The following is a 16310-nucleotide window of genomic DNA, read 5'->3' as shown; positions in this document are numbered from 1 at the left end:
TGAACTTTTGCACATGTTGAATAAATGTTTATCATGACTTTAGATACATTCACATTATCAAATGAACCTTTTATCCTAAAGGCAATGCAGTGAGACCTTCAAGATATGAGTTTTGAAGACCTTGCTGTGCTGTCACAATCAAAACATGTTTGTTTAAATGGCTGTCAGGATGTATGTACATTTTAAAAAGTCTGACTTTTGAGTTAGAAATTATTTTTTTTGAAACCAGCGAATGGTAAATTCAGTCACGACTTTAAAAAGTGAATGACATGTAAAGCTGAAAATACTCCTCTGTTGGCAAATCTGATAGCAACCCAGCTTCAAGCAGGAGATCTATAAATTATTTGCATGGACTATATAGATTGCCAGATAAAAACATTTTTTGGAATAGCTTTGTAAAGTGATGTGAGGACATGCACACAAAATCTTCCTCTGAAATTTCTGCACAGAAATTTGGTTTACTTTACTTTACTGAAGAAAACGTGGCGGTTGGTGAGAGCAAGCGTTTAGGCACCCCCAAATGGCTGCTAAAGGAGAATATAGGATTTCTCAAGCATGCATAAAAGAATTAAAGCAATAACGAGGGGAGATGAAAAAGTGATTTTAGCATCTTTTCATCTGTTTCAGATATACTGCAGGTGGTATATCATGGTTCTCATTGTTGTCGAACTCTACACACACTCCCTATGAACTTGTTAAATTGCTGCCATCAGACAGAGTACAGCAACATCAACGGCAACAACACTAACCTGCTTCACAACCTTCTGCCTCAAGTTGTTTAACTGTGGAAGTACTGTTAAGATTACGTATTTTACAGACACACATTTTAATTGTCCTCTCATCAGTTTTAAGATTGTCTCTGTTACAGATCATAGAAATACCATTTGATTTGAAACCATGTAGCATTGGAAAAGCTTTCCATTTAATACTCCAAACACATGGTGTGACTTAATTTGTAAGGGTTCGTCCTCTGATCTGAAGAAGCTGCATCAGACTTAAACTCCACTATGTATATTTATAACCTAAGAGATCTAACTTATTGTCTTGGCATAAATTTTAGTCCAACTTTATAATTGACAGAAAAAGGAAGAAAAAAAAAGAGGGGAAATAGGAAGGCTAAATGGAAGATACCAAAAGCACTTCTCAAACAAAAAAGGCATTTTGATGAAGTGAAGAAAACCAAAGACAAACATGGGTGGAGGCAAATCGTGTTTTGTGATCTTCATAACGAAAAAAAGAAAGTCTGCATGAATATTTGAAAATCCCCCTTCACCTGACAAGCGCAGTACGCAGAGACAGGAATTTACGCACAAGTTGCCATAAATTTCCAGATTTGCGTCATTTAGAAACACTGAACACCTGCCGTATATTTAGAGCGTTCCAGTTTCCAACACAAGTCAAAGCTAGAAGTCATTTATGCGATCAGCAGGCCGATAATGAACAAACCGGGGAAAAACTACAGAATGAGGAAAGAACCAAAAGGCGCGTCAACATGTCCACAGAAAACCATTAACGCAGGGTGCAATCTACAGCGCCACAACACCGCAGATCGCGCTTCGCACGAAAGCTCCAGTCTCAGAAGTTTCTTTAGTGCAGAGGATTCATCAATACCAGAGGGGGTAGATGAATAGTAAAAAAAAATAAATAAATAAAATAGCCTGAACGTGTTCTTTGAAACTGTTAACATTTTGAAGCCCCATTGTGTGATCCATGCGTCAAGGACTGCGCATCCAGTCCTGGAAACTGGATAAAATATAATCTCTGTTTATAACAAAACAATCACACATACAGAGTGAATGATGCAGTAAGCCAACTAAAACACGATCCGAAGGTGTCAATACGCATTTTTGGTGAATTCATCTCGATCCCCCCCCATCCACACACACTTCAACACCCAACCCCACCCCCGTCACACATCAGTCCCCAAAGTCCCGTACTCTTGCGTTAATATCAGTCAAACATATCTTGTATCTGCCTATATTGATTGCACCTGCCCAGAAAGGCGCAAGTGACGCCCATGACTCACCTGATATGCACACAATAACATTCGCGTGAAGAATGATCAATAGCTCCCAAATTATATCCATCATCTGTCCTCATTCCACGCGCATCACGCACACGATTGGTTTGTTTTGTTGGTTTTTTTGGGGTTTTTTTTAAATGGGGCAAAACGAATGGGAAGCGGGGCTTTGGGTTATCAGATGCTGAAGTTGTGTCCTGTCAGGCTGGATCCCGCTGAACACCTTCCGCCAGGTATCCTCCACACCAGACGCATAGCAGGTGATCAGATCCTCAGGACGGGAGATGGCTTTCACTGATCAGGAAGAAAACAATCAAGAACTCCAGAGAGAAAGATCCAAGAGCAGATTCCTCCTCCGAGCATTTAGTTCATAGTAATATTCCAGTGCATCCATCCATCCGTCCGCTCATCCATCCGGCGCCGTCCTCTTTACGTATCGGCGGACATCCCGTCCTCACAGACGCGTCAAAAGAAGATCTTTGAGAGGGTTTTTTTTTGTTTTGTTTTCTCCCACAGGAAGGTGTGCGAAAGTAAAAATAAATGCGACTGATTTTTTGTAATTACTGGGTAAGCTGTGGGGTCCGTCTAACACCTGGAGACGAACCCAGAACTCGGCAAAACTCGCGTCCAGGTGCAAGCCTCGGATCCAGACTTCTCCGCGTCACCGGAACGTGCCAGCGTCAAGCTGGACAGTGTGGCAACTAAACTTCCGGGGAGCACTTCAAATTAAGAGTTTTGGGGATTAAAAAAAATATATATATTATTATTTATTTATATTTAGGCCTGAAATGTAGCATTTTTTAGATAAGTTTTGTCCGTTTTTTAGTATGGAGGGCAAAAGCTCTTGCTACCGAAGTGTTGTCTTCGAAATATAATTCGACAAATAAATAAAATTATGCGGGCCCTCTTAATACCTTCAGTCCGTCATGTACTCCTCCCTAGCCCCCTTTCTGGTTAGTGGTTTGTGTGCGCTTTTATTTTTAATCCATCACCGCTCAGTTTCCGTTTATTCCGCCTCTAAAGTTAGTAAAAGTGATGCAGCTTCGTCTTTCCACCGCGCCCTGTAGTATCCAAGCATCCCGAGTATAAGACACCATGCTGAGTGGAGACCAGGGAAACTGTAAATAAACCCTCCGGAGCCGTCAGGCGACAACTGCGCCTGTGGGCCCTTCGGAAATCTAAACTGGCGACTAAAACTAATTAAAGAGGAAAGTCGATTTTGGTTTAAAAAGTCCTCTGAGAAGTAAATTGTGTTTTTCATCGATTGACGATAAGATGATGAACGCTTTCCTGCCAAGACTGAGTCTGGCTTATCCTGCGCGGTTCATCGAGGCGCGCTCATACGGCTGGCACACAGGTGGACGGACCGCGCGCATTGCGGGGAGAAAGAAACAGAGAGGGGGGGATAAAGTGTGACATGTTTGGGTTTGAAATATTGTCCGTGTCGCAGTAATTAAAGTACTGGTGGCTCCTCACAGATGCGGCTTATTTCAAAGCAGCGTAGGAAGAAGTCAGTGGATTAAAACGCGAACAGGAAAAGATATTTGATAGACGAAGACGAAGCAAAGAAAAAAAATCGAAATGGTGCACTGTTAAAAAAAAAACGGTTGAACTTAAACAAAAAAACTCCTAGATTTTATTCATGACAAAAAGACAATGAAGATAAAATGTATATGAACATTTAAAGTACATTTATTACCACATGCAAATCTTAAAATAGAAACATGCCATATCCATCATTTTATTTTTGTTTTAATTAACCTAAACAGGTTCTGTGCACACTCCACAGCTTAAAACAATAGAAAAACTACACTTATTTAAGATTTCTGACCAAAATCCAACTGTAAAAGCTTGCATGGGGAATATTTCCCCCCCTATCTCCAGGAGTCAATTGGCAAAGTATGGTGACTTTATCCCATTGTCAGGATTGTAGACACCTCTTTCTGCTTTAATCCATGAAAACAAAAAAAGCATTCTCATCTAGGACTGCACGAGAAAACTATATTTCTGCTCTTGTAAGTGAAGTATGGGAGTTCTCGCAGCTTGTCCTTGACGCATCTTAGCAGAACTATTTTCATGAGGTCTCAGATAAGTGTGTGATTGCTCATAAGTATAAGGTGGGTGTGATTACTAAACTGACATATGCTGCAGTGGAAGCACCATATCGAGACTTTCCAGGAGCTCTGCACTTTACTTGTGAAGCATGAAATGTTCTAGGCAGAAAAATAATATTCTTTCCAACTTGAGTAAAAAAAAAAAAAGTATGTTTGAGGAATATATGCCATATACATTTTGTAATATAACCTCTGCAGTCAGGACAGCTGATAAACCATAATCTTTAAATACCTTCTTCAACCAGTGCACATGGATGACTGACTTATTTTATATTTCCCACTTAAGCATGATATTGTTGTTGAAATTGATCATTTTGTTCACTACAGTACCAATGCACCCACAAGTGTGCTTCCATCCAACAATATGAATGTAAAAACAGAAGCTTACAGAGTCGCAACATTATCATCTGACATCACCCAAACTGTCTGAAGGCAAAATAATCTTAATGTAAATCTCTCATTTCAAAAATAATACTGAAAAATAATCTGCCATTCTGAAAATAAAAATACATTTGAGGTCAAGAAAAAACAAATCTGAATTTATATTCCTTTTAAATTGTGAGTTTGTTGAGAGATTAGTCTCCTTTCTCGTCAGCAACAACCTTTGGGGTTGAAAAGATCTAAACTGTAAGTCTACCAGACTTAAATATCTTTTAAACTTTTGATTTAATACAATAAACTGGGACATATAGGGTACAGTAGTTCAAAAATGTCAAACGTTTACTGAACTACTTTTTTGATACACTAAAAGTAGCATACTGTGATGTTATTTTAAAAAAATTATTTGAATTTCTGGTATTCAAAAAGTCTTTAGGATCTTACTTTGGTAAGAAAAGTTATTCACAAAGCACCTTAGGCTTTAAGAAAGCTCCTAATGTGACAAATTGTCAGGAGTAGTGAGAAGGACTTTTAGTGAACCTAAGAGTGTCTTAATCGAGGGAAGATGGTGAAAAGAGAGACAGAAAGCAAAGATTAAGTCTGTAAAATGGATAGAGCTGTGCCAGCAGCAGCCACTGCTCCTCTGTCAATGTTTGGTTTTCTAGTCCTTTTTGTACTTGCATTTTACAGTATGTAGGTCATTTCGCCAGAACAACAACTTTACAAGCAGGCAATCACTGTAAATTGCCTACAGCTGAGCAGCGACATTAATAAACAGATGAGTAAAATGGCTAGCATGGTGAGAATCCATGACAAATCAAAATAATGGAGATATAAATGGGGTACAGTATACTGTTGCTTCATTATCATGACATGCCTTTTAAAATTCTATCAATCGATTACTGGAGGTGTATTTGTTTTTTTGTATCCCTCATTCATCAACCAATCACAGTGACTAGAAGACAGCATCACACCTAACAGGATCAACCACTCATTGAGTGATCCAGGATGCGTGATCCAGTGATCAATGAGTGATCCAGGGCTCATTCAATTTGTGAATGAGCCCTGAATTTTATGTTTAATACATGTTTGGCAAAAAAAACAAAACAATAAAAGACAAAACACATCATTTATATATTTTAAGAAATCAGCCAGTAAAAAGGTAAAGTGTAGATGTTAGGTTAAATGTGTTGATTTCAACTAGCAGCTAATACAAAAACGGACAACTTAATTAGATTTTTTCCATCATAACTTTGGGTCTGTCTCAGGTATAAACATGCATCAATAAAATGGGAGAATCAAACATTGAGGCATTTTACATATAAGAGAGTACTATCCAACATGGACTGAAAAAGACAAGACATTAGCAAGGCATGAGTCTTAGCTAATGCGGTGATACAAGAATAAGCTTTTTTGTGCCAATTCCTTCCATGCATACTTTGCTATAAAACTGTAATCGCTTCCTTTAGTTGTTGCAAATATGCTGTATACATCAATCACAAGAAATTTGACTTTGCAATTTGATGCTTTGAAATTAGCTTCTGTCTTTTTAAGAAGCTCCTACTCTTTCTGACACACTGCCTTCAGAACTTCATCACAAACGTCTTCCATTAAGCCATTTACAACTGGCCTTAGGAGTGTTGGACTGAAGTATGTATGATAAGCTCAGCAGTTCCACCAGGTTTTTGCCAAATGCTGCTGCCACTAGTCTGGTGGAGTTGTGTGAGGCTGGAGCTCTACTGGAGCTCTGCTGGAGTCGGCAACTCCAAGGAGGAGATTTGTGGAATTAGCTGGAGCTTTGTGAGAGAAAGCATTTAGAAACCGCAAAACGGCTGCCACGAGAGATTCAAACTTCCACAAATATGCAAGAAGGAAACAAAACAGGGAATGACATGGTGTAAAGCTCAAATAATTTGATTATGCACAATCTTCCAATGCCTTTAAAATACAAAAATTCTACAGGAATTTATCAACATTTTTCATTAAGAGAAGAAATGGATTCAAGAAAAGAAAAATCCCCAGAAGAAGGAATGTACTACGCTCTAAAATGAATACTACCAGTTCTGGTGCAAGTGAAGAGCGAAACAGTTTGATCTGCTCTTAAAGAAACAAATAAAAATCTAAAAAGTGCATTATTGACATTTTTGTGTTGATGTCCAACACAAAAAAGGTATTAATACTGCAGTTCTTGACCATTTAAGTGAATATTCGGCTAATTTGCTATGTAACGGATCAAATTCAGACCCCCAGAAATCCAAAGGGAAAAAAAGACTGCCAAATCATTCTGATTCTAATCGAATGCTCATGAAAAGTGGGAGCTTGAAAAGCCATTCAGTTTCTCTAAAACACTCTAGCCTCCTTCAGATTCACAGCAGCAGAACAAAGAGAGTCCCACCTGAAACATGAGACTCCTTCCTCCTTTCAACAACACAGATGGACAGCCAGTCCAGCCAACACTCCCTCTCCGTTGCACGGTCGGCCGGGTGGGGAATTTTGACACGCCTTTCTTTGAATTGGCCTCGTTGGCTCAGAGATGTCATTCTCTTTCGGCACATTCGTTAGGCAGTTCCAGTTTTCTGGGTCACGCTGTGGAAGGTTCCAGTGTGACCGAACTGGCAGGTTCTCTACAGTAAAAAATAATAATATATATATATATTTTTTTAAAAAGGTGCTGAGAAAGTCTTTTCAGGGTTTTAAGAAAATACACAGGGGGTCATGTGATGCGTCTGAAAGCAGTTCAACAAAGAATATCTCCAAAGAACATTGGCATGGTCTAAAAGGCCAATAGCATTTCTGAGTTGTTTCAGCATAAGCATTCATAGGGAAGTAAAGCATATCCCAATCAGACATTTTAAAGAGATAGTTAATTATAATGTGTGCTTTAACAGGACTCCATCTCTAAACATCTGACACCCGATTAGCAAGAACAGCAAAAAGCTTATATCAGAGTCCAAAGGCAAAGTCAGGTTAAAATAACAACAATAAAGTAAAAACAGACATAGCACTTCTAAATAAATAAATATTCAAATCTCTGTTGAGGCCTAATCTATTTTGGTTAGTTTCTAACCAACCAAAGTATTTCTCATTGTGTAAATAACACAGGAATATACAGAGAATCCCAAATGCTTTTCATAAAGATGGGTATGGTAATTTTAAAAATGTCTGAAAAATCACTTTTATATATTTATGTCCTACTACTCTGTCTCGTTACGGCCAGCTTGTACCACCTACATAGGAAAAAAAAAAAACACTGCTAAGGCTTTCAAAACCTAATGCCATTAGCTGCATTTTACTAAAATGATCATGGAAAACTCTGAGAGACAAAGTTCCAAAACGTTTTGGTGTGTTTCACCAAAGTGACAAAACACTTGACAAAAAAAAAACAATACAGTTCTTATAATGTCTTATAGTACCTATAAGAACCGTTGTTGAGCAGCCACGTTAAAACTATGAAATTGTTAGCTCACCTGGACCTCTATTTACTAAGCACACCGGAAAGCAGCTTCTCATGTAGTTTTCCCGACCTTTCAATCCAGTACTTCACAGGTGAGGCTTTCAGGTCAATTTTATTTTAAAAAGGTCACTTCTCTTCATAATAAAATGTTTGGTTTTGCTACAAGTGTTTCTTTTTTCGGTGGAAACAAACAAAAACCACCGAACTGTGCATTTTCTCCACGGCCTTCTCAGAGTTCTGTTGTTCTGCCCAAACAACAACAGGTGAAACGGATCATCCTAATCACGGTGGTGCATTTGGTACTGCAGGATATTCGGCTACCGGATGAAAATATAGCTTCAGCGAGCGTTGGCTATGAGCCAAAATCAATTCAAAATGTAGAGGAATTTACTCTTAGCACAGACATATTCGGGCAAAACGCTGTTTTGTGGATATCCTGTAGAAAATGAGCGCTTGATCTTCTAAAGTTTTCACACCTTTTCAAACCAATTGAGAATGAGCAACATTTCGCATCACACCGGAGAATACTTCACTTGTTTATTATCTGTTTAAGATTTGATTTGCCTCTCATCCGTGAGGTGGGGCAGAATCGATACAACCCGGTTAGAGTGTTCAGATTTTGTAACCATTTTGTGTGTACATATTACTGGGTTTTGATACGCTGCTAAACAAATAGCTTGATATAAAAGTGGTCTAAAATTGGGGGGGGGTTGTAAGACCCACAAACAAGTTTGTAAAAAAAAAAAAAAGCATAATTTCAGCAAATCGAAACTCTAAAAACTGCTTCATATGATTTAGGAAGAATTTCACCCTTTTTCCTGTGACTTTGCATTAATTATATGAATGTGTAGAAACAGCAGCATTTTTGTTTATATGAAAGAAAATGTAGAAAAAATGGATGAAGGTGTGAACAGGAAATATGGCTATATTTTACATTTGTATTTGTAAAAACAGACACAGCACTTCTAAATAAATCAATATTGAAATCTTTGTTGAGGCCTAATCTATTTCGGTTAGTTTCTAACTAACCAAAGTATTTATCATTGTGTAAATAATTTGCATTTGTATGTGATTAGGTAGCTCAGCAAGTAAAGGTGCAAAGTTTCTGAGTTTTAGCACCACTCTTTACTTATAGTTAATAAACAGATTTCATTTAAGATGTCAAATAAATGTATAAAATACTCAGAAAAATCACTTTAACAAAATACATGCCATTTTTATTATCACGTCCAGACTCTTTAAATTTTGCTAGATTTATATTCAGCAAAAACAAAAAAGACTCACTTTGTAAGGTTTCGTCTCGTTTTGAAGAAGCATTGCTAGCGATAACCTAATTATACCACCTTATTATCTATATTACAAGCCTGCTCAATTCTCTATTGATTTATGGCATGTAAATCAATAGAGACTCTAGACAGTCAATGCAAGATATTAGTTTCAAATACAGTGCATTGAAAAGGAAATATATGGTATTTTAATTTTCAATAAAACTTCAGTAGATGCTGTAACTGCATGATGTTTATTAAATTTAACTGTGTGGTACTGATAAAGTAATAAAAAGCCTGTCACCTACAGTACAATGGAAAACCAGAAATCTTCAAAAATTAATTTTTGATCCACTAGTTGTCTAAAGGTTAAGGCAGAGCGATAATATGGCCTTACAGACACAAGAACACCCCAGGGAGGTTTTTATTCTCTTTTTTTTTTTTTTTTTTGTCTGACAGGAGCAAGGCTTGAACACAAGCACTGACATGAAAGCAGTCAAAATGCAACAAAAAGTCATCCCAGCGGAAACATAATTTGTGGAAAATCAAAACCTTTTATTCTTGTGGCTCCCAGTTCTGGAAGCCTCAGAATTTTATCTCAAAGTGTTGCCATGTTTCAGAGGCATAAAAAACCTAATTCTGTGATTTTCCTCCATTTATCCCACTCAGCTTATTGCCCATGTGATGCTCTAAGTCAGACAGACCGGGCAGGAGGTAGAGAATCATGGGCGATCAATATCATACACAGCTTGTGGTTTTTTTCCTCTCTCTCTCTCTCTCTCAAAGTGCTTCTTTTCCGTGTCCCTTTAGACCGCAATGCTTTAACCCATCAAGAATCCGTCCGGTGTCTTTCTTGCAGTGTGTGACTTCTCAGAGTAAAGCTGCTTCTTTTAAAAAGAACATTTAAACAGTGGTTTTCTCCTGGAAGGATGGAATCAATGGATTGTTCAGCTAGCATTTGGATAAAAATTTTTTAAAAAACGGTAAAATTGCAGCTCTCACCTTCATTCCTCCTTTGACTCAGGCTCACTCTTTGTGTCAATGGGATTGTCATGGTGTCTATTCAGAAATGATCCATCATGACCGTCTCTATTTAGAGGTGCCAAAAAAAAACAAACAACAGATTTGTAAAGTAAGAGCGTCCAATCTTTTCAAATTGTTACCAGTAGGAACATTTCAGAAGAGCCACAGGCTTTAGCGTTACAGAAATAAGATATCAAAATGAACGAGTCTACTTTTTTATCATTACACTAAAAGTCACAGAAAGCTAACTGAAGTTCTTGCCTCTCTAAAAGCGCCCCGCTGCATGTCACATTTACATTTGCACTCAATTTTTGCGACTATTCAGTTACGACGTGTTTTTAGAGGGTTTCTGTTTATTCGCAAGCGCTGAATGTATATCGTGGCTTGCAAAGAAAAATGAAAAATAAAAGAGCGTCCACTTCAACCGCTTGGCGACACAAAATGCTGCTTGGATCCAGATGAAAAATGAGTCATCAAATCAATCCAGCTATTTTTTTTTTTTTTATCCTAACCTGCCCTGTTCAGGGTCACTGGTGCCCATCTCCAGCAGTCTGGAGGGTATAGGCTCCAGACAGGTTGCAAGCTAAAACAAGTTTTCACTCACAGGGTCACTATTAAGGGCAGACTGGAGGCTTTCCCAAGGGCTTCTGCCCACTTTTTTAATGTAAACGTTCTAGATTTTTTCCAGACTCAACTTTTAAGAGGTTTTATGTATTAACATACAATTTGCAAAAATATGGCAGACATTTCTCATTAAAATACGGAGGGGGATTTAACAAAAGAGAAAAGACTTAAGGAAGGAAGAGTAAACACACAGAATAAAGGGAGGTAATATGTACCGAAGGAGTAAATGGAGAGATGGCAGGAGGAAAAAATGTAGGAAGAACACAGTGAGGCGAGAGAAGAAAATAAAGGACACAGTAGAGGAGAGTCACTGCAAATGGAGGGATGGAAGGAAAGAACCGAGGTAGAAAGAGTCCATCTTTCTGGAAAAAACTATTCCATATTTTTCCCTAAAAGAAGAAAATCCCTAAAAAAAAACCCTGAAAATATCCTGCTAATCTCCTGCCAGTACATTTTCTGTAATTCTATGGAATTTCCGTCAGAACTTTGTAATTTAACAAGGTTTCCGTGTTAAATTCACCAACATTTCTGTTCATCCGAAAATGAAATTTTCCGTATTTTTACAGCGCATTTCCTTTATATTCACAAACATCTCTGTTATTTATGAACTGAAATTTTTATTTGTTTTTTTTTAGTCAAATAAATTTAAAGCACTGTAAAGCAGTCTGGACTCTAGTCTTTGAAGTCAGATCAGTAATTTCATTAAGTTCATTAAGCTTTGTGACATATAAATCATAGTTGTAGACAAGGATCAACATACTTCGGAATAAACGCCCAACATCCAACCACTATTTTATAAAAAAAAAAAAAAAAAAGGTATTCATATTTAGTTCAAAACTAAACTGAGTGCTACATGATCATAGCTTAATGTCAACGATTTTGGAACACACCGAATTTATGAGTGTTTTCCAGAATGTGAAAGTGATGTCACCCCTGCTTTAAGACAGACAACATGTTGTCACATTACCTATTTTCATCATTTAAGGTCCCATACGTTGACAGCATGACACTTGCAAATGCACCTTCATCCTGAGGATTGAAATAAATGGCATAATGCCCCCCCCAAAAGAGTGCAATTTATTCAAATAATCAGGGGAGTACAGTGAAACTGTGTCTCCTCTTTAGCGCAATTTACTTGTCAGCTGACACAGCACAAAGAAGCAAGAGATGTAATTATTCTTTTCTCTTACACTGGCCAGGTCAGAAAACGCCAATTTTTAACAACAACAAAAAAGAAATCAACAAGAAATGCTAGGGGAACTCTAAAGGGTCAAATGCAAATTGGAAAGAGAGCAGAATTCACTTTGTCTTTGAGGCAGGGAAGACAAATAAAGATAAGTCTGCAGACGGAGCAAGACACGGTGATGGGGGGAAAGCTGGGAATAAGACATAACAGTTCACTTCTTTTCTTGGCAAACTCTCCATGCCCAGAATCCTACACGCAATTAAAAGTTTGAAGAGTTTCCTAATTCCTTCTGCCGACTTCATTCCAGATACCAGAGGGCAGACAGATGTTAGGATCCACTCCAGCATGATCAAGAGTGTATCCTCGCTTGTAATGATGCAATTAAAATGATGATCTCTTTAAACTCTTGGAAACATGTGGCCGTGTCTCCCAGGCCGCACAAGCTAAGCAATATTGCAAGGTTCAGAGGAGTTAGGATGACGGAAATCAAGCAAATGGGCGTAGGCAGGTACTTGCACTGCACAAATTGTTGGCGATATTGGCGGTGAGGTGGACATTGCTCTTTTGAACCTTCATGTAGTTGGGCGTAAAGAATAAGCAATAATCAATGAGGTTCTCCAGTATTTATCTACTTGAAAACATGGGACCAGAAGCCGTAAGGAGCGGTGTCACCAGCGGAGTGACAGTCAGACGGGCGGCTACCGGGCGTCAATCAGAAACAAAATGACTCCTGGCAAAACATACAAACTAGCAGTGGTTTGTGACATTTGAGACCAATTTATATTTGACATTGAGATACGGTCCTGCATGTCCATAGTTTTTGCCTGTCACCAGTGTCTGTTTAAAAACTAACTTCATGATAGATATTTGATTGAAATTGAAAATTTTGAGGAAGGCAAGCAGCAGCCGGTTTGGTACCACTGAGCCAAAATTAACAGAATTTTGTGTTAGCTTTACATCAGTCAAGGAGAAAAAAAATTTGGATTTAACGTGACAAGAGGCCTCGAAACAGCTCATTCTGAAATAAGCTGAAAATAGACAGAACTGAGCAGACTAAAATCTCATTATCCAAGAATGTTAATGGACAGAACAGACGTTTCCTAACCTGTTCAAGGATAGGCCTCCTTCGGCTTATTGGGGTTACGTTTTTAAAGCAAAACAGACAGTCATTCTTGGAGAGTAAAGCTCACAGAGCGTAACGACTCCCCAACAGATATGTGCCGCCCAGCCACACGACTTTGTTGTGAGGTAGAAGAAGTGCAGCGATGCAGCTATCAAGTAGACCATTAAATTTAATAACTGCCTCACTTCCTCAGTGAAAGCCACAGTCAGTCTGGGTCAGACAGAACACCTCCTGTGTCAGCACACTTTGCGCACACCTTCTCTCGCAGCTGTGTCTCGAGGCCTCTGCTTTTTTAAGTTGATGCGAGCCGACTCTTTCGCCCAGGCCGCCAGAAGAGTGCGGAAAAACAACTGTGGTAGGTCTTAATAGGGAGGACGAAGGCGGGGCTTTTCTGAGAGGCAGCTGTGGCTTGAATGTGGACAAAACCGAAACAATGGCGGACCCGCCAAGTTACGGCGCACTTCTCATTGGCAACGCGAGTCATTTAATCAGTGTAATTCGAAGGCAGGAGCGAAGTTGTACACTGGCTGCTCGCTTTGAAAACGGATTAGCGCCGACCAAAATACTTCTGACCAAAATTCAGACAAAACAGATTGGTACTACTGACGGCTGGCTCTAAATAGAGTTTGAAAGTGCAACACACACTGTTTTTGGTTGAAAATCTCTGGGCAGATCTGAAAAGGATTTCACAATTGCAATGAAGTCGTTGAGTTGGCAACAGTTGGACAGTATCAATCAAGGCTTATCATAAACGGTGTATTCTTGTAGGTTGTTCAAGTTCTTCGATTTCGGTTAAAATGCCATTCAAAATTGTCTGTGATGGAAGAAAGTAAGAAAGCACCCTCCTAGACGTTTTTAGTAACTTGACCTTCATTGCGGAGTCAACTACTTGTCGATATGGCAGCGTTTAGCGGCCCGCTCGGAGCTCTGGTGGTTCAGAAACCAAATTTATGCAGATGAAAGACACTAATTATGCTCACATCTACATGAGGACGAATGACTGGGTTGCTAATGGGAAAAATCAAAACACATTAAGGCCGACCAAATGATTTTATTTTTCTTCAATGACTTTGCCTTATCAGAAACAGATGGAGAATAGAAGGCAAAGAGAGAGAGAGAGATTAGAAGTGGAGACGAAAGAACGAAACACCGAGAGAGAAAAAAGATTTGATTTGAGTTAATTATGATTCATTCAGAATATCCCTGTTCAAAGATGGACATGTCTCATTATTATTCAGTCTGAGCTTTGTTTTTCTCTTGTAATGACAGTCATGTTGCAGCTGCAAGCAGACAGCTTTTCTCAGGCCTCTCGGGAATCCAAAGTGTCCATCAAAGCGAGAATAAAACGGCACAGACTGATAATGGAGGAAAGAAAAAACAGATTTCAGGGTACACACCTCAGCTGATACTTTCATTCACATATTACAATTAGATTAAGACTTGGAGACGATGTTAGACAAACAATAAATTGTACTTCTTCTGGCTCTAGGTGGATCTGAAAAGCCACCATTCGAACCAACATTTTGTCCTAGTAACACAAAAATTGGAGGAACATGCCACCTTTGAAACGGGTCCAAAGGGCTGTGAGATGCAATTTTAAATATATTTTCAGTAATGCTTTATTTGAAGGGGCGTGCATAAGACTGACATAATACTGTGATAAATGTCATATAGCACCTGCTATGAACATGAAGGAGTTTTCATGAATGTTTATGACTGTTGTCATGAAGTGTCCTTAGGAAAATAATGACACTTTTAGAGCAAAGTTGACACTTTCAATCAATTTTTTTAGTGAAAGATTTAGTACAACATTGCATTGAAAGCGTCATTATTTATCAAATAATGCAAACTTGGCCATTTTAATGCTCTTTTAATGCAACTTTTAGTAATACTTTGCATTAAAATTGGCATAATTTACCAAATGACACATCATGACAACAGTTAGAAACATTCATGAAGACTCCTTCATGTTCATAATAGGTGTTATGTCATATTTGTGACAGTGTCATGTCAGTTTAATGCACACACATTCAAATAAAGTGTTACCATATCTTCTTTTAATAATATGTTTTGGACAAAACAATAAGCACATTTGCATTTGTTCAACTCTTACTTTGCTGTAGCAATTATTTTTTAACAGCAAATCTCAGAGTTAGAAATGAATGTTTATTTTTCCTTGTGAGGAAAACACATCTGGGATTTGAGCACACCGATGAAACCTTGTGGGAAAAAAGGAGGATATGAAACAACAACAATGGGGGCGGGTCAGAATTGTGGCATGGTAAGAACGCTCATCTGTCGGTTTGTTTCTTTTTCTCAGTTTTGATCATCTTTTTTTTTTATCCGACACATTTACATCAGATTTTAAATTTGATTGACATTTCTCCGCTAGCTCCTTCTCCAAATATAGATCATTTCTTGCGTTCTTTTTTCGTGTTTGTCTGCATCCTCTCCCCGCTTTTGCCTTACTACACAGCACTGAGAGTCAGATGCCAGCCCAGTTAAGCAATTACATTTTATTTTATTTATTTAATCCCTCTCCTTTCCTTTAGGCTGCTCACACGCTGCAGCCTGTAAATGCTTCAGTGTGTTCTGAAGATGCAGGACAAGAGATAAAGCGGTTGTCTGCCATTTGGAAGGTCAGCGGTTTAATTTTGAGCGCCAGCGGTCCACATGTCAAAGTGTCCTTGGGCAACACGCTGAACCCCATCTTATGTTCAATCAGCTCAATGGAGTGTGAAGGGGTGCAAGAACTCTGTTGCCTGGAAGAGTTTATAGACAAAGTCGTTCCACGAATGCGGGGGTGTGTATGTGTGTGTGATTGAATAAATGTAGCTTGTACTGTAAAGTAATTTGAGCGGAAAACAAGATTATAAAAGTAGCCCATTTAGCTAGCTGTCTTCCAGATAACTTAATACTTAAGAGGTTTTAGAACGGTCATCTTGGAGAGCTGCTGCTGCTGCTGCTGCCACTTACATGAGAGAGTCATAACATAGAAAACTTTAATAATGAAGACAAAATTTGACTAAAAGGTGACTTGTTTGTCACTATTCAAAGGAATATATGCGGATCCCTACAATTGCGTCGACTATTTTTTTTTCTTTCCAAAACGTGTCAAAGAAG

The 16310-nt window shown here is 38.5% G+C and overlaps 1 protein-coding gene across 4 annotated transcripts in view; it reads right to left on the bottom strand.

The window, feature by feature from the left end:
• The window catches only part of ca10a (carbonic anhydrase Xa), a 271111-nt gene extending 263987 nt beyond the window's left edge, over positions 1–7124 (bottom strand). The window contains exon 1 of one of the 4 annotated variants that reach the window (XM_028030174.1): positions 6908–7124. In XM_028030174.1, the coding sequence (XP_027885975.1) occupies positions 6908–7067 (160 nt within the window). In that variant the 5' untranslated portion in view covers positions 7068–7124. Of the gene's footprint in view, positions 1–2026; positions 2703–6907 lie in introns of those variants that run through there. The other 3 variants (XM_028030175.1, XM_028030176.1, XM_028030178.1) reach the window with 3 other exon arrangements.
• Positions 7125–16310: the final 9186 nt, after the last annotated feature.

This window comes from Xiphophorus couchianus, chromosome 10, assembly GCF_001444195.1.
Source record: "Xiphophorus couchianus chromosome 10, X_couchianus-1.0, whole genome shotgun sequence".
NCBI classification, from domain to species: domain Eukaryota; kingdom Metazoa; phylum Chordata; class Actinopteri; order Cyprinodontiformes; family Poeciliidae; genus Xiphophorus; species Xiphophorus couchianus.
This window is presented reverse-complemented; position numbering and strand designations above follow the sequence as displayed.